Source organism: Acanthisitta chloris, unplaced genomic scaffold (genome assembly GCF_000695815.1).
Source record: "Acanthisitta chloris isolate BGI_N310 unplaced genomic scaffold, ASM69581v1 scaffold2095, whole genome shotgun sequence".
Lineage (NCBI taxonomy): Eukaryota > Metazoa > Chordata > Aves > Passeriformes > Acanthisittidae > Acanthisitta > Acanthisitta chloris.
The window spans coordinates 212,853-231,601 of NW_008671927.1; the positions used below are offsets into that span (position 1 = coordinate 212,853).

General features: G+C 38.5%; 1 protein-coding gene across 1 annotated transcript in view; it reads left to right on the plus strand.

Annotated features, from left to right (window-relative positions):
- Nucleotides 1–17,754, plus strand: part of LOC103801856 (laminin subunit alpha-2-like) — a gene marked incomplete at both ends in the record, with an annotated part of 152,688 nt that extends 134,934 nt beyond the window's left edge. Inside the window, 7 exons of the mRNA XM_009074290.1 lie at nt 2,566–2,746; nt 6,054–6,190; nt 8,645–8,878; nt 13,814–13,957; nt 16,317–16,496; nt 17,233–17,421; nt 17,615–17,754. Coding sequence (XP_009072538.1) covers nt 2,566–2,746; nt 6,054–6,190; nt 8,645–8,878; nt 13,814–13,957; nt 16,317–16,496; nt 17,233–17,421; nt 17,615–17,754 — 1,205 coding nt within the window. The remainder of the gene's footprint in view (nt 1–2,565; nt 2,747–6,053; nt 6,191–8,644; nt 8,879–13,813; nt 13,958–16,316; nt 16,497–17,232; nt 17,422–17,614) is intronic.
- Nucleotides 17,755–18,749: the final 995 nt, after the last annotated feature.

Here is an 18,749-nt window from a genome sequence, read left to right on the forward strand (position 1 = left end):
CACACCCTGTTTGAAAAATACTTGGTATTGGTTTTCCTCCTCAGCTGGATTCTGGAACCCATATTCATGCTCATATGGATTCCATTGGAGAAATGAGCTTCTATCCATTTAAAATGTATTGAGTTACTGTGGTGCACATACAAACCCTCAACATAGACTGATGGGGACACAATATAATAACATATTCAGAAAATTAATTGTATTTCCTCACTCTAATCCAGAGTTTTATCTCTTGTTCAGTAAATGTGATTCTGAGAATTTCTGTGTGTAAACAAGCTTCTCTGAGGACTTAATTTGGGGGTTCACCTTGGGGTTTGCATGAATGATCAAATTGTCTTTGTGCAGACCTCCTCACAGAATGCAACCCAGCATGCTAGTGATCATTTCTAACTTCACACTGTGTAGAGTGCTCGTATCAGACTTTCTGATTTTCACCCTTGTAAGCAGAATATATTGGATCCTATGAAACGATATTGAGAACTGAGATACATGCTGTGCATTTGTTACTTCACTGCATTAATCCGAATGTCTGTCCTGAGATTGTGCATATTCACATTTCTGTGTTTATTCCTGTGTAAAAGAAATCTTTAGAGATAGTTGGATATTTAATTGAACCTTGGAGTTAATTATATGAATATTTCTCTCTGATACACTGTGTTTTGTCATGCAGAAGTATTAAATTGGGAAAACATTTCAATATAAAATTTGAAATTGAAAATTAATATAATTCTTTATTATATCTATAATCAAGAATTTGCCTAGGTTCATATGATTCTTCAGGCCAAATTCTGTGGTTCTGTATTCTGATACCTAGCTGCAGATTCTGTGTGTGAGTGCAGAACTTCAGTATTAACCTTAGAGATCAGATTTCAGGACTGCTTCGTGAAAACCTTCTGAAGTCTCTGGGAATTCACCAATGCAAGACATTAGGGGTTCTGCTGTGGAACAAATCCATACAAAATGTCAGTCTTAGAATCATTAAGATTGGAAAAGACCTCTAAGATCATTGAGTCCAGCCTTTGAACAATCACCACCTTGTCAACTAGACCATAGCACTAAGTACCACGTCCAGTCATTTCTTGAACACCTCCAGGGATGGTGACTCCACCACCTCCCTGGGCAGCGTGTTCCAGTGACTGACCACCCTTTCTGTGAAGAAATTCTTCTTGATGTCCAGCTTGAACTTCCCCTGGCACTCCTTGAGTCTGTGTCCTCTTGCCCTTGTAATGAGGGGCCCAGAACTGGACCCACTACTTGAGGTGTGGCCTCACCAGTGCCAAGTACAGAAGGACAATCACTTCCCTGTCAGAATCACTGCAACTCCACTGATTTGAAAAGTCTATGGATTTATAGGAGGAAAAAGTCTAGCACCTCATGCCTGGATCACACACTAGTACATTTTGAAACTAATTATTTTCCACTTCGTTGCATTTATATTCATTAGCAATTATCTTTTTGATATCTCATTTTTAACATTGCTTTTCTTGCAAAGTCTCTGATAGATTTTATTATTAAATTTTGCCACATCAATTTCAAGTTATTAATACGATTTGGATTTCAGTATTCTCTGAGAGTCATAATGCCTGAAAAAAAAAGATAGAGAAGTACTTCCATTTTAAGGCACTCTAGCTCGAGACCAAGTTCAGAATCTGAATATCAAGTATGGTTTGCTTCTAGGAGCCTCTGTTGGCTGGTGCAGTGAAACCCACAGAGACTGTTGGTTGAAAGCCTCATACAGAACTCAACATTACAGTATACAAATGAATGTGTCTTCCCATCTTTACAAGCATATTTTTTGCATTCCACTAGTGAAGTTAAGGAGGAAATTTATTACTGTACTTGATAACATCTATTCTGGTTCTGTGGAAACTTTTCATCAATCACTGCAAAAAAAGAAAGCAAAGAATGAAAATAGAAGAGAAACAGAGGCTTATTGATTACTTGTATCTTAGTCCTAGGCCTAATCCAAAGACAGAGCTTTTATGATAAAAATAAATAATTCCTATTATTTGCTTTTAATGTACACAAATGCATTAAATCTATGTTCTTCTAAAGTAATTCCTATGTATCATTCAAAAGAAATGCTCTCAAGTTACAGAATAGTGTATACAGATATAGCCCCTGCTCAGAGGCAATAAAATCTAGTTGTTCAGAGACTTTCTAGTTGAATCAATTTCCATTGATAACTAAGAATTTGAATGCACTCTCTTAGCAAAATCTCTGCCTGACATAATCTTACAACCAGACACAGGGTCTGTATATGGTTCTGACATACATTCCATTCCTTGTGAGAATTGTACTTGTGGAAACACAATCTCATGAGAAATGTGTTGCAATGCAGAATATTCATACAGCATCAGGCAGCGTTCTGAAATCTTTATTCTTTCACAACTGTGGTAGGGCATTTAGTGGCCTGGATTTTACCACTACAGTTCAACCTGTTAAGAATAGCATTTCAGTGGTGAAGAGGAAGGAGCCACCCTGATCTGCCTATGCTCTCAGTTTTTCCTCTTTTCTCCTTGTAATCATGCCATGTGCTAACTGCTCTTCCTCTCTCCGTGGTAGCCTGAAACATTTGGCTTACAGTCTACAAGAGGATGTGTTCCTTGCAACTGCAACTCCTTTGGTTCCAAGTCCTTTGACTGTGATGGAGATGGACAGTGTTATTGCCAGCCTGGGGTGACAGGAAAGAAATGTGATCGGTGTGCCCATGGCTTTTACAACTTTGAAGAAGGAGGCTGTACTCGTATGTAAATTCTTTGCACCCAAGTGCAGATTTATTTATTTGTTCATTTGTTTATTTGTTCCTAAGATTCTAGTTTGTCTGATTTTGGATTGCCTAACAGATTTTCCTGACAGCTAGGTATTTTCAACAGCAGTCTTGTAAATTGGTCAGTTGGCAAGGATGGAGATTGGCAAGAAGAAAAGACCCAAGCAATCTCTGCTATTGTATGGTCAGTTTTTGGCTAATCTACCATGTTTAGGAGGAACAGGAATGTCCTGTACTCCAATGACTGTCTGCCAAAAAAAATTTCTATGAAGTTCCTATAATTTGGTTATGTTAAGGGCATTATAGAAGGCTGATTAAAGTGCTTGGCAACTCATATCAACCTGAAGGAGTATGAAAGGAAGACAAAACCAAAAATGAAAACACAAAACCCCTTTGCTTCTAGTTTTATCCCAAACCTTTTCACTGTCCTTACATGGTTGATCCTTTTGTATTATCACAATCTGTTTCTGTACAGTAATATGTAGGATCTTGCTTACTTGTGTACTTTTTGTGTACAGCAAGATCTTCAGGTAAAGCTAGCTACTATGCCCTGTGTGTAGACACATGAAAAGTCTGCTTTTCTAGATTCTGGAGCTCTAGCATTGGATATAAATACACCCAGCCACTTCTTTACATTTATTTTTGTCATTTTGGACATTAGGTCAAAGACTGAAACAAGTGCTTCCTATCCTTGAAGTAGTACAGACCACTATATCAAAACCAATCTAATTGATAGATTTCTGCACAGGGAAATGTCCATCTTTGCTAATAGAACTGCATTTTTAGAATCTCACAGACTCATTTAGGTGTGATCACAGGAGACATAGATAGTTGTCTAGTGTGGCTGACTCCTGGGATGCCAGAATGCTGCTATTATTCAGGCATAAACCGTATTCTTTCCAAAAGCAGAAATCGCCATGTTCGGTAATCTGTTTTTCCTCCTTTCCTGTTCAGATTGGCAGCAGAAGCAGCAAGTTCAGCTCTCTGCCTTTTTTTCTTTCCTTCCTTTTTTTAATGGAAGGAGCATCGAGGCCTCGAGACCCACATTTGTACAGCAAAATTCAATTTCACCTGTAGTGTGGATAAACCTTGAGACAGGCTGGATTATAGATCATATTTGAAAACATTGCTCTATGGTATTGTCTCCCATGGCAATGAAGGGTTCAGAAAACATTAACAGCCTTGAAAAGTGCAAACGTATTGGCACCTTGGAAAAGAGAAAGATTGGTTCCCTGGCCCACTGCTGAGAGAGCTTGAAAAAAATTGTAAACGATAAGTGCAGTCCTAAAGCCTTTAGAACATATATGGTGGGGAAAAAATACTATAGTCTATCTTTATGATTAACCTCTTATTCTAACATTTCACAGTTTAAAAACACATCACTATTGTGAAACACGACAAAATGTTGTTAACTTCATCAGTTGGAGAAGAAAAAAGGGAGGACTATTAACAAGATTTCACATTAAAATTTTAACTGCTCTCTTGGCAAACTTTGAAATGACAGAGTTTAAGAAACAGTGATGAAATGGGAAAGTGTGGTAAATCCAAGTAACATTTTAAATAGAAATATATCAGCCTGTGGTCATCAAATGTTTAAAATAACAGCAGCTAAAAATGTTCAGAAAATTCAGATTTTTACAATTTCCTAAGTAAATAGAACAGATGGAGAGGAATTCTGTTTTCAACATGCTGGGTTTTCCCCTCTTATTTTTAGTAGGCTTTTTATGTATTCCTTCAAATGACAAAAAATAAGAAATTAAATTATGAATCACAAAGAAAATCAGAAATTTAATAAAAGTATATGATATCATGTTAGGACGAAAGTACAGAAAAAATAATTCCATACTGACAGTTAAGTATCAAATAAAATATTGGGTGTCTTTTATCTAGCATTTATCCAAAAGGAATATAATTTGATTTTTTCTTGTGCAATAAAAATCCATAAAGCCTAAAGAAAAACAATCCTAAAGCATCATCAGTTAATGCTGACATTCTAGCAGCAAAGATACAAAAGAGATTTCTATTTCACTATTGCTTGCAACAAATGTGTTGTATTTTTTCCATGTTTTTTCAATAATGATAAAATTAAAAATTAAAAAATATCTCCTTGTTCCCCTCCATGCCTTTTGAGCATGTATTCTGAAACATCTTCAAGCCACAGTGTGGCAAAAGATTTTATGTAGCATGCAGCATGTCTTGTTCCTGGTATGATGGAGTTAAAGCTTGCTATTTTCCTTGCTTTGGTTACCTCATTTTGAAAGCATACATGGAGAAAAATAAAGTCACTTCTTATCTGAACTATAGATATGATTTCTATTTTTACACATCTCTTGTTTTCTAGTTTCACTCTGAATTGAATTATTTAATACAGTAAAGGCAATAAATGAAACCCTCAATAATGAACGTTATGTTACGCTGCCCTTTAAACAGCATAGTTTGCTTATGATGCTAAAGTCATAGTTTGCTTATGTTGCTTTTTCCCTGACCTCGGGGGTAATGTAGGTGGTGGGTATGAAAATGACCATGCTCCAGTTCTGCTGCTTCTACCACTTAGATGTCTTGTGCTCCATAATTACCTCTCACTTACATACCTTGAATCTGCATTTGCCATCAATAGGTTGTTTACTTAATAATCCTTTAAGACCAAAGACCACTTCTGGAACCACTCTCAAACCTGACGTATTTTTAGTTTAATATAATCTGTGAAGAATCCCATTTTCCCATGGAGAGGAAGCAGCAACTTCTTCATGTCCTCCTGAGGCAGAGGACATGTAATCTGAAAAAGAAGGAATAGAATGGGAAAAAGAAACTGAAACACCTCTTTTGGCCTTTAAGAAAAGTCTGTTTAGAGCAGCAGAAATTTCAGGAATTTGGCTGAAATTGGTATAAGATGTTAAATACACTGCAAGTTCCCTTCATAGATGGCTTGGAGACACTCAGGTGGCTTCTTGCATGGGCCCAGAAATTTTGCAGATGTAATCCTGCAGTGATATCATGAGAGTGTACCATCTCGGAAGTCTCTGCACTTCTGCAGATGTTGCCTTTATTTTTCCCATTCTGTTCTCATTGCAGTTATTTCAACCTCAGTTAACCTGTGTTCCATTGATCCTAGTTTTGGTTTCTCTGGGTTTATCCTAGGTTTTCTGCCCTACTGTGTCTACAGATAACTGAGAGTTCATTATACAGTTGAAAAATTCTCCTGACCCTGTTAGGGTCTGCTCTCCAGGTGTCACACAGATCCTCTGATTTCTTTTTTTTTTTTTTTTTTTGGTCTCTCATGAAGCCTGCCAGTGTTCGCATTTTGGTAATAACTGTGATCCTATCAGTGGCCGATGCATCTGCCCTCCTAATACTGTTGGAGAGATGTGTGACAAATGTGCACCAAATTACTGGGGCCATAACATTGTCAGTGGCTGCAAGGTGAGTGGACTTCTGTTTTCTCCGGGTGTGTTACCTCTTTCACGGTAATTTATAACTGGAACACAATTTTTGGTTTGTAAATCATGGTTTGTCTCCTCATTTGAAGTTTTGGTGTCAGACCGTGCTGTCATGTTGACGATCTGTTACTGAGCACTACAGATCCATTGCCTCAGGTATGCAGCCTGTAACACAAAGCCACCCTGTTTATACTTCTGTCATGCTGAGTCAGTGTCCTGCTTGAGCCTGGTTTTATTTCATTATAGCTGTGTTTAACGTGATTGAGGAGATTACCACAGTAATAAACAATGTATGTAGATGATAGCTACAGGAAATTAACAGTGCCTTTGTGGAACAAATTTCCTTTGGCCTTAATTGTGATACCGCTGGGAATTTGTATTCAAAGTTGACTTGAGAAGGGCTTCAACTTGTGCATAAAAGAGAGATGAAAAGAAGCATCCACCTTCATTGTAAATTGCACTTTCTTCCTATGTTCTTAAAGGGGAAAGAAACTTCATTAGCCTTTAGATCCTTCTTATCTCAGTGTTTGACGCAGACTTTAAAAAACTCTGAAGAGAAAGGAGAAGAAATAGGAAAACAATGATAGAATGTCAAGGGGGCCATGAAAGCTGTTGTTAATGCCCTGCCCTTGAGTTGAGGGGAGCAGTATTTGGTTAAGTTTGAAAACTGGTGTCAGTGAACATTGTGCTAAGCTCAATTGCCCTCTCCTCTCTGCTGTGGTCATTGATGATGAGGGATTTATAGTAGTGTTACAATTACTCAAAAAAAGCTACACCTTGTCTGAGTGTAGTCATACACCATTGATGCTTTTTCTTAAAAGGCTGCTTGTCATGTAGCTCAGGCTGCAAACCAAATGTTAAGCATATTTCTTTTTTGTATATATGGAAAACTTCTGAAACTCTGCTGTGCCACTGTGATATAGACTCTTGGCTTCTGAAGCCAGCCTAATGAGGTTGAAGACCTCTGTTTGAGCTCTGGAGTATATTCTCTGGTTGTCTTTTATGTGAGTGCATTAGTATGACTGTTCCATGGCACTGTCTAAATTAATAATGATCTATCAGTCCACATCTCTTTCATTATGTTGCAGCTAATTTCTGCAAAGTGAGATGTGAATCTCCTGCTTGCACTCTTTGTGGAATATTTCCAAGGTTGTTGTAACTCAGGGACAGAGAGCATTGCATAAAATTGCTTGCTCACAAAACAAACATAGCATCCAATTGTAAATTAGGTTTTGATACTGCACATCATGCTATTTCAGAGTATAGTGAACAATTTACTTTCTAAGGTTTGTGTTCAAATATATCTTGTAGTATAAGATTGTGTCTGTTAGAAGGTTTTTTCCTTGGGTTAGGTAGTAGTCTAGGAGCCTAACATTTCACCAGTAATGAAGTAGTTTCTCTGGCATTCAGTAAAGATTGTATTTGAATGTTTCATGTATATATTCATCTTCTTTAAAATTATCTTTTCAGATCAGAAGAAAGGTGCTCTAAATAGTCATGTGATAAACAGTTTTGCTGAGAAACTGAATCCACATTTTCTTCCTCTCTTTTTCAGCTTTGTGTCTGTAGTTTTAGCAAGTCTATCCATGTCAGTTACTGTGGTAACCTGTACTACTGGCACTGAGTTTGCTTCTGTAAGCTGAACTTCTCCATATGAGATTCTGGTCACGCCAGTGATCACAGCCAATGTCCTGTGCTAACTTTGCAGTACAGTCACAGTAATAGCACTGAGGGATTCTTCTGTTCTTTGGAAGTCTGCAGCTTTCGCTGCTACTTACTTCTGTATTCAATGCCTAGACCCCCTGGCAATCCACCTATTTCTATCCTTGCCTGCCTGCATGAGTCTCATTCTGTGAGCAAGTTCACTTCCCAGCACACCATATGACTAAATCTGTATCCCTTACCATGTAGATTACTGTCATCTAGGAGTCTTGTTTGTACAGAGAAGATGGTTACCTCTCTGATGGATAAGTAATAGACATTGGACTAGATTCCTCTGAAACCACTGAACCAATTGCTCCTGAGCAATTCCAGTTTTAGGAAAGTGGTCTGAACATGCTTGCAGAGGATTTACATGCAAAATACTTTTTAAAGAGTGCTTGTATTTCAGAAGTTAATTTTGTCTGCAAAGTGTCCCAGTGTCTTTGAACCTTTTAGGTTTATTTGTTTTCACTGCCTAACTTACCAATGATAAGTAATATCTGTTGAAAAACACCCACCAGTGTTGTATGTGTATTTAGTGTAAATGCTTGACCCATGTTGAATGAAAATAAATTACTGCCCTTTTATTCAGATATATTACCTTCAGACAGTGGAAATTCACTGCTGTATTTTATTTATAGATTCTTGAAAGAGTGAATTGCTTTTTGGTTGGGTTTGGGTTGGGTTTTTTCCAGCATCACAATTGCAATTGTCTCCTTGTTTCTCTCCTTTATAGCCCTGTGACTGCAGCCCTGTTGGAACCCTAAGTTCTCAGTGTGACTTAAATACAGGCTGTTGCTTCTGCCGTCCTGAATTCTCTGGGGATAAATGCACTGAGTGCAGGTTGGGATACTGGAATTATCCACATTGTGTTGCTTGTCAGTGCTTCCTGTCTGGGACTAATCCACAGAGCTGTGATACAGAGGGGAAGTGCTCATGCATTGATCATACCGGCCAATGCAGCTGCAAGGTAGGACGATGAAGGTTGGAAGATGATCTTATAGCTACTGAGTTTATTCAAAAATTGATTGACATTTGTGCTTATTTGTTCTAACAATATATGCAGACAAATCTCCTTGGTTTTCATAGTGCCTCTGCTAACTGCTGTGGGAAGAGTCCATCATAAATAAAGACTTTAAGTGCTTATCAGTTGCTTTTTCACATACTAACACTTGCCAGGATAGCATCCTCTTTAGACCCTTTTCTCACTTTGTATTTTTTTTCTGTTCTTACAAAACTGTTGCCAGTTTATCCCCATAATACAATTCTTGTTCGGATGTTGGGCAAATTAAAAGCAAACACATCAGTAATCACAGTATGCCACTGTGTTAGTTCAAAGTGCATTGACTTAGAGGGAGTCAATATTCATAATTTCATGAGTAGAATTCACTGCAGTAGTGTCTGTTCTGAGTAGATGCATCCAATTCAGGATCACTAAAGCAAAGACTTTTGGCATAATCACCCACACCATTCTTATTTGGAATTGTTCTTGGAAGAACAGCACAGTTAGGTGGTTTGAAAATTGGCTGGATTGCCGAGCTTGAAGGCAATAAACGGTGGGTTGACACGCAGTTGATAGCCAGCAAGCAGAGTACCCCAGAGCCAATACCTTCATCAGCAGCAGATTACAGGATTCATGATCAGCCCATTTGAGAATGCTGCTGATTGGGAGGAGGTAGAGGTTGACATGCTGACCAGTAGAACTACAGTCTGGAAGGTCCTTGAAGTACTTGATGTCTGGGGAAATAGAAGGGTCATGAACTGGAGTAGAATGACCTCAAGAATCAGTACAGTTTGGGATGAAAAAGCCTGAGTGGTAATCCAGCCAACCATATAATCTCATTGTAAATAAAGCAAACTGCTTACTGAGCTGGATATGTTGAACATACTGGCCAATGCAGCTGCAAGGTAGGATGTCACAAAGAGTATGACAAGCAGAAGAAAGCCTTTATCTACTTGGTGCTCTACTCTTTACTCAGTGCTCGTAAGACTGCACTTGGAAATGGTGTCCAGTTTTAGGATCTGATTCAAAAGTGTTGTTGCGAAACTGGAGAGAATCCAGGGAGGGGCTACAAGGAGTCTTACACCATATAATCTGTACTAGATGATGCTGAAAAAGCTGAGGCTACTACTGAAAAAGGAGGCTAATGAGAGGAAATGCAATTGCAGCCTACAGCCACTTCAAGGCATAGTTGTTAGAGTCAACTCCTTTCTGATGGTGGCAAAAGCTGTGATAAGGGACAACAGCTGCAAATGGCATCTTTGGAATTTTGACTTGGACATGAGAAAAAAAAATCAGGGTTATGCAGCACTGGAACAGAAACATTGTGAAAACACTATTCTTGCAGATTTTCAAGAACTGGCTAGAAAGAAGCTTAGGTAACCTGACCTGGTATTGGTAACAGTCTCACCTCAAGGAGGAGGTTTTAAAAGTGACCTCTAGAGATTCCTTTTGTAATTTTGATTCATTCAGTCTTCTTTAGGTCTGTATTGACACAAAGAGCTAGTAAAATGGAAGGATGAATTTAAATTATTGAATTGCCAGGTAATTATTATGTCAAATGGGCACCAGTCATTTAATTCTGAGTTTTAAGACTCAATGAAGGAACTGTAGGACAAATTAGTTTGGAAGTGACCTATGGAGGTCATTTAGTCTAGTGCCTTGTTTGAAAGACATTGCTGGGGCAGTACTTCCAAGGATGGGGAGGAATTTCACAACCTCTTTGTGCAAACTGCTGGGCCATCCTCCCATTTTCCTGGTATATTTGAACAGAAAACATCGTGTTCTGTTTCACAAATACTGATTCATTTGATGGTAAGATCATAAGAAATCTGGAGTTGATCATAGGGAACATCTGAGTAAAACAGGTGCTATTTGCCCCATGTCAGCCTCTGAAATGGAGAAATTGAATTATCTCAATTCCTTCAGCCTCTCCTGATACATGGTAAGTTCCAGCCCCTCTAACCATGTAGGTGCCCATTTCTGGATTAGGTCCACTATGTCACAGAATCACAGAATGGGTAAAGTTGAAAGGGATCACTGGGGGTCACCTAGTCCAATCTTCCTGCTCAAGCAAGGTCCCCTGGAACATCGGTGAAGTTGGGAGCATGGGGGAGAATTTTGTGGGGGTTTTCTTGGGGGCAAGGGGGTGTTGCAATTAGGTTGGAAAAGACCTCTGAGATCAAGTCCAACCTATGACCCAACACCACCATGTCAACTAAACCATGGCAGTAAGTGCCATGACCAGTCTTTCTTTTAACACCTCCAGGGATAGTGATTCCACCACTTTCCTGAGCAGTTCATTCCAATGTCTAATCACCCTTTCTGTGAAGAAATTCTTCCTAATGTCTAACCTAAACCTCCCTTGGTGCAGCCAAAGACTGTGTCCTTTCATCCTGTCTCTAGTTGCCTGGGAGAAGTGGCTGATCCCCATCTGGCTACAACCTCCTTTCAGGAAGTTGTAGAGAGTGATAAGGTTACCCCCAGGGCTTGTCTTCTCCAGGCTGAACAACCTCAGCTCCTTTAGCTGCTGCTCACAGGACTTGTGCTTCAGATCCTTCACCAGCTTTGTTGCCCTTCTCTGGACTTGCTCCAGCACCTCAATGTCCTTCTTGAAGTGAGGGACCCAGAACTGAACATAATACTTGAGGTGCAGCCTCATCAGTGCAGAGTGTAGGAGCGAAATCACTCCCCCAGTCCTGCCAGGCACAGTTTCTGATACAGGCCATGATGCCATTGGCCTTCTTTGCCACCTGGGCACACTGCTGGCTCACGTACAGCCGACTGTCAACCAGTGCCCCCAGGTCCTTTTACACTGGGCTGCTTTCCAACCACTCTTCCACCAACCTGTAGTGCTGCATGGGATTATTGTGGCCCAAGTGTAGGATTCGGTATTTGGTCTTGTTGACCCTCATACCATTAGTCTCAGCCCATCTTTAGAGTTTGTCTGGATCTCTCTGCCGAGAGATCTCTCTGCACTCCACCTGATAAACACTCCCACCCAACTTGGTGTCATCTGTGAATTTACTAAGGGTAGACTTGATCCCCTCATCCATATTGTCAGTAAAGATGTTAAACAGGACTGGGCCCAATGCTGATCCCTGGGGACACCACTAGTGACTGGACACCGACTGGTTTTGGCACCATCCACCACCACCCTCTGGGCCCCAATCAGCCAGTTCTTAACCCAGCAAAGAGTACACCTGTCCAAGCTATGGGCTGCCAACTTTTCCAGGAGTATGCTGAGGGAGATGGTGTAAAAGGCTGCTGAAGTCCAGGGAGACAACATCCACGGCCTTTCCCTCATCCACTAGGTGGGTAACCTGGTCATAAAAGGAGATGAAGTTGGTCAGGCAGGACCTGCCTTTCCTAAAGCCATGATGGCTGGAGTAATATTACCATGAGTAACCATGTTACTCAGGATTGTATCCAGACAGCTTTTAAATATTTCCAGAGAAGGAGATTCCACAACTTCTATGGGCCATTGTCTTGTAGCTCGTGTAAGCACTAAGTGTAAGGAACGGGGGTTGATGACATTTTTAAATTAGGAGTGTTTCTTTGTTGATTCTTTTAAGTTTAATATCATTGCTTCTATGTTTCTGTGAGTGCAAATGAACAGGATATATTTAGCTGATGATTAATGATATGGAACTGCAATTGACATGAAACCAAAACGCAAAGCAAGTAAAAATCACCATTTATGACAGAAAATGGGTAAATAATGCTGAATTAAGTCAGCATTTTTTTCCCCCAGAATTTAAATCTAGGGTTAAATTTAAATCTAGGGTTAAATTTAAATCTAGGGTTAAATTTAAATCCAGGGTTGGTTAACCTTTTGTGTAACTTTTTTTGAAAGTTATATATTGAAGAAACTAGATTTTTATCAAATGGTCATTATTCCCATTTAAACTTGCTGTTACAGCTGCAGAAATGAGCATTCAAAGGCTCAGGAGCCTCATTGTCAGCCCTGACAAAAAGCAGCAAAATCTCAGCTAAATGCAGCATAGGTATATTTCTTGATAGAATTACATGTGGAAATAAGGGCTAAAAATGGTAAATACTCAGGGATAATGTTGTTTTCCTGTATAAGCCTTGGAAAGTTCAAATTGTTTTTTAGATTGGCTTCCTCACACTACTCTCAAGAGGAAAAAAAAGGGGTTGAGCGGGGAATGCAACCAGTGCTTTCATACTGATGGGGTTTTTTTTAAATCTTTTAGTAGCTTTGTCTCAGTATGCAAATGGTTTTAAAAGGCTCTGCTTAAATTATTGTGTATCTGCCCTATCTGGAATAGCTTTTTATTTGGACTAATTGAAAAACTAAAATAAAAGCATTGACTTTACAACAGTGAAACATTTCAGCCTTGTTAATACTGTTCAATGATGTGGAAAACAATCATGAAGAGGGGAAAGCTTTTCGATACAGAATTTCCATTAAAATACTTTTCTCAGCAAGAACATTTAGTGCTGTACCTTAAATATCTGAACATGTCATTGCTAATTCCTATTAAACAGAAGGCTTGATTAACCCGGGCAATTTCAGAACAACTTATTTTTCTTATCTTATCAATCAGTTATGGAGCATGTCATGCTCAAAGTGCTATTTGATTTTTCTGTGCTTAACACTATCAGTGTGAAGCTGGCATCCATTGCTCAGAGCTACTCAGTGGATATAAATGCAAATGCCTTAATTACATTAATTACATATGTTTGCATACACACGTGATAAGAAGCTGGAAAGTTCCTTGACTATTTCCCAACGTTTATTATTGTTTCTTTCTCCACCCTGTTATTATCATTACTATATGATTTTCTTTTCCTATTGCTACTTTGAAATAAAGCTTGCTTTTTACTTTTTTTTTTACATTTTTTTTTTTTTAACCTTTTTTAATGGTCTCTTTCTTCCAGGTTAATGTGGAAGGTGTCCACTGTGACAGGTGCAAGTCTAGTACATTTGGTCTCTCTGCCAGAAACCCACTTGGCTGTAGCTCTTGCTATTGCTTTGGCCTGACTACACAGTGCAGTGAGGCAAGGGGGCTGATCCGCATGTGGGTGAGTAGGAAACTGCTGAGCTATGTAATGTGATAATGTTGTTTCCTGCTGGCATCTTTTAGTCAGGCACTGAGAGGCAGCTAGAAAATGGCCAAACATTTAAGCAATCATTTTCCTCTTTATACTTTGAGAAGTGGTAAGAGTGATATGTTCCATTAGACAGTCAGGGTCAAGGCATTAAAAGTAAATAAGTAGATAAGAAAATGAGTGATAGAATAGCTGACGTCAAGCCAAAGTAAAGCTATTAAACCCCAGGAAAGGGCAAGCTAGTCGTTTGGGGAAATTATGCAGTCCAATGCATTGCAACATAATCCCTGGTACATGATACACAGTTTACCCAGGTGTATTCAAGGGTCACAGATGGCTGCTGTCCAGCATAAATTTCCTATAGTTCAATTAATCTTTTTATTTTCATTGTTGGCTTTGTTGTTTGGGATTTTTAAAATTATTTTTAAAAGAGCTTATTGAAGCTATATTTAAATTCAAGAATGGAAGGGTATAATCCATCAGAGCAAACAAAGAGCTCTCCACCTTTCTGTGGAAAAGGGCCTTGAGACTTATGTTGGACTGACAAATAAGGCAGGCTGGATATCTCCATTTATCTGAATAATAAGCACAAACACACATTGAGACCACTACTGTTCATCAGTGCTGTGCCAGCTCCTCAGTTAACTTCTGGAGGAGCATTTCCTAATGGAAAAATTACTAGTTCTGTCCCCATGTATGGTCAGGCATATCTCTGCTCGAAAGCATGTCAGCCATAGAGGAAATTTGTCTAATGCAAGTCAGCCAAAGCCCCTGACTTGTCATGTACAAGTACCAGTTGGATAAGGATATTTTAGGCTGAAATCAAGTTTATCTGTCTTGCTTAATGTAATATGATTAGCACTTATTCTCCCTTTCATTGTCCAATCCAGTAGCATGTCTTTCCCTTCCTGGTGGATGAAGTGATTTATTGTGATCTGACCCAGTTTTTCTCATTATTTCAGTTTTGCCCATCATATGCTGCTGGACTGGAGATAAAAGGCTGTAGAAGGCTGACAAGTTATGAAATTTAATCAAGTTTCATGACAGCAACAGTTCTGGATAATTGTGCTTTGACCTTTGTAACAGCACAAAGCAGAAACAGTTTAAACCTCTAGATTATTTTTTTCTCTTTATTAATTTCCTTTCATATTTATGCTCATATAAACAAATGTCTGTCCACATCTCATCTAATTTTTGACACTCTGATCTATTTCAGAATTGTAAACTGAGTGATACTGCCAGCTGCTAGTGCCTATTTCAGATACTCTCATGTTCTTCAATGGCATTAGGCATGTTGAAACAAGCAAATCCTGTCTTACATGACAATAAGGCACATTTGATCTGAAATTCAAATATTTTGACCACTTTTTTGATATCTGAAGTATTAAACAGTAAAATACAGTTATGACAGAAACCCAGGAAATCTCAGTTAAAGCTCACTATGTTAGGAATGTTATGTCTGATCCGTCCATAGATGCTGCTGTAAATGGAAATACCAGGATACTGGAAGTACAGTACAGGGCTGGGTTGAGTCCTTGTTACCTGACTCCTATCTCAAGACCAGTCTGTTGATGGGATGACTGTTAGAGAGAGATGACTCTACATTTGTTGTCTTTATTTCTCTCACTCTGTGGGAGAAAGTAATTCTGTGCCAATGGAAGTATCACATGGAATGTGTAAACAGATGCAAAAGGCTCATATCAAAATTGCTAAGACTCTTACAGTTTTTGAACAAAATAATGATTTCAATGTAATGCTATTGAGACTGTGTCAACAAGTAAAGAAAATTACAAGCATCTAAGTGGCATCCTTATATTTGTCATTAAATCTGAATTTAGAGTTACAGAAACCCTCACTGAGCCCTCACCCTCTGCATATTGCCTGGAGAACATCTAGCTTGAATATTGCATACAAGTATCAAGGGATCAGGCACTGTGTTCCACAGCCCCAAAGATGTATAAGTGCTGGTGAGAACTGTGCCTCTTCATAAGGTACATTTCTCACAGTGGGAACAGAAGAGGTCCAAGACTGAAATAGCATTGTGAAAATCACTGGATAAAAGTCATGGAATCACTTGCTGATTAAACTATTTTAACCTGTGCTGCTACATTCTTTGTTAATATGAGGACAAGGTGCCAAAACGCTCAAGGGGAAAGTCATTATTAGCACTGTTTATACCTGAAGGAGTAGCAAGACTGCTTTCTGACAAATTGCCCAGGATGTGAAGTGAAATTACTTAGAAGTAATTCTTTAAGAGTTAGAATTTAAGGATTAACACTTCATGGGGTAAAAGAGAGTTCATTTTCTTCTTGATTTTTTTGAATATGCATAGGTGACCTTGAAGCCAGAGCAAATGATTCTGCCTCTGGTGGATGAAAAGCTTCAGCGCAGCACTCTGTCGGGGATTGCATTCCAGCCTCCTGAAATAGTAGCAAATATAGAACAGGTGATGCAGGATCTTCGGTCAGAACCTGTTTACTGGAGACTTCCAGAGCAGTTTGAGGGACGAAAGGTAAACCTAAAATTCCACTGAATACTGACATGGATTTTATTCTTTTGTAGTCTTATCTTTCTGGTTTGCAGTGCTTTTTTCCCTTCCAATAAGCATGTCATCACACAGTGAAAGGTACTTCAAAAGAAAATAAATGCTGTTCCATTATTAAAAATTATTTGCCCTGTTATCATGGAAATTCATAAAGTAACATGAACAATATTTTAAAGTAGATATTTAAAGATAGTAACATGCAATCTTTTTCCACAGGATAGATTTTCTAATTAAAAGTGTTATTTGAAATATTAAGCATAAATTTAATATAACTCTCTTGTAAATTTTTTTTCTCTCAATTTTAAACAAAGAATGTCTGACCTTTGTGAGTTACCCAGGAGAAAATGATTGAAATAACCCTCCTTTTGAATATTGTTGTGCACCTCTATGATGATTTATTTTGCACTTTTGATATTTCATCATTTGGCTTGGGAAAGTTTTGATGTTTCTTTCTTTGACCACAAATACTGGGGAACGCCAAGACACATATAAAGAAATAGATAGCATATTGGGTTTGGTGTAGTACAATAACAAATTGTTGATGGATGTCTTTGAACACAGGTGTTGTCTCCAGATAGTTCCACAAACATGTATTGCTATTTTCTACCACATGTGTGTTCATCAGACTGCACATAGGTCATATATATGCCCAGGAAACTTTTTTAGCTAACTGAAAATGAGATTTCATTCTGTTCTTTGTCAGCTGACCGCTTATGGAGGGAAACTGAAATATGCTATCTACTTTGAAGCACGAGAAGAGACAGGTTTTACCACTTACTACCCTCAAGTCATCATAAGAGGTGGGCCTCCCACCCACACAAGAATTATTGTCCGGCACATGGCTGCCCCTCTGATTGGGCAGCTGACAAGGCATGAGATAGAGATGACAGAGGTAACATTTCCATCTGCTTTTTTTGCCCCAGAACTTAAACACATGGTTCTTTTTAATACTGTTAATAATCTGGTTTGGTATTTCTGTCTTGCAGCACGAATGGGAATATTATGGTGATGACCAAAGAGTCAGAAACACTGTGCCCTGGGAATATTATCATGATGACTCAGGTATCAACAGGACAATGTCTCAGGCAGATTTCACCTGGAAACATTATGCAGATGACTCAAGACCAAGTAGAGTTGTATCCCGGGAAGACTTCATGAATGTGTTATATGATGTTCATTACATTCTTATTAAGGCGACTCATGGCAATATCATGAGGCAGAGCAGGTAACTATTTCATGCAGTGGTCTGAAATAGTGCAATAGTCACAGACAACCTTGTAGACCTCCCAGCTACACCCAACAGAATTTGTATTCGTAACATCAGGTATAAGCCATTGCTGAGAAGAAAGAACAGAAGGAGTTAGTGACATGAGGGAGAGAAGTTTTATTCGATAGAAAATGTAAATTGCAATAGGCAAATGAAATCTTTATTTTCAGGATCCTAGAACAGAAAACAAATGTAAGCACAAACATTCTGAAACAAATCCACAGTGTTTTGTTAATAAATGTCTACTTTATGAAAACATGGTGCTGTAATTAAATAGAAATTTGGCACGTGAAGGAGTTTTCTCCGGAAAGTGGGAAATGATACTTCATTGAATATATATGGGTCAAATATACTCAACATTTTCTATTCAATCTGTTAATTAATAAGTTATAAAATAAAATAAAGATAACTCTTATTACATTTGAAGTGGACATCAGACAGCAAGATGACAGGAACAGTACAAAAATCTGCTGCAATCTCAGGGTCAGCTATAAGATTTTACACTGAAAGAAACAGTCAATTGGACAACTGCTTAGTTACTTGTTCTTCAAAGAGGAGTCTGTTATTTACAACATATCACCAGGTGAACATGATTCAGTAACAATATTCTTGTTGAGAAATGCTAATATTCTATCTGCATGTATAAATAGATATGGCCTGCAAAGTGGAAAAAGCTAAGCTCTTTTACTTCTGCCCAACACTAGTAAAGCCTGAGCACCAAGTTCTGGTTAATGGAATTCAAGAAAAAGTTGTTAATGTGTTCAGAGGATTTCAGTGAACATCATCACATGTTAGAAAATATAACCTGTGGGAGAAGTTGTAAAGAACCAGATATGTTTAGAAACTAGAAATTGCCTTGAGATACTTAAAATGATGTTACAAAGAGAAAGAAAAGAATGAGTTCTCTGTTGCCATGGTGGGTAAGTCAAAAACACAAGTGAACTTCAACTTCA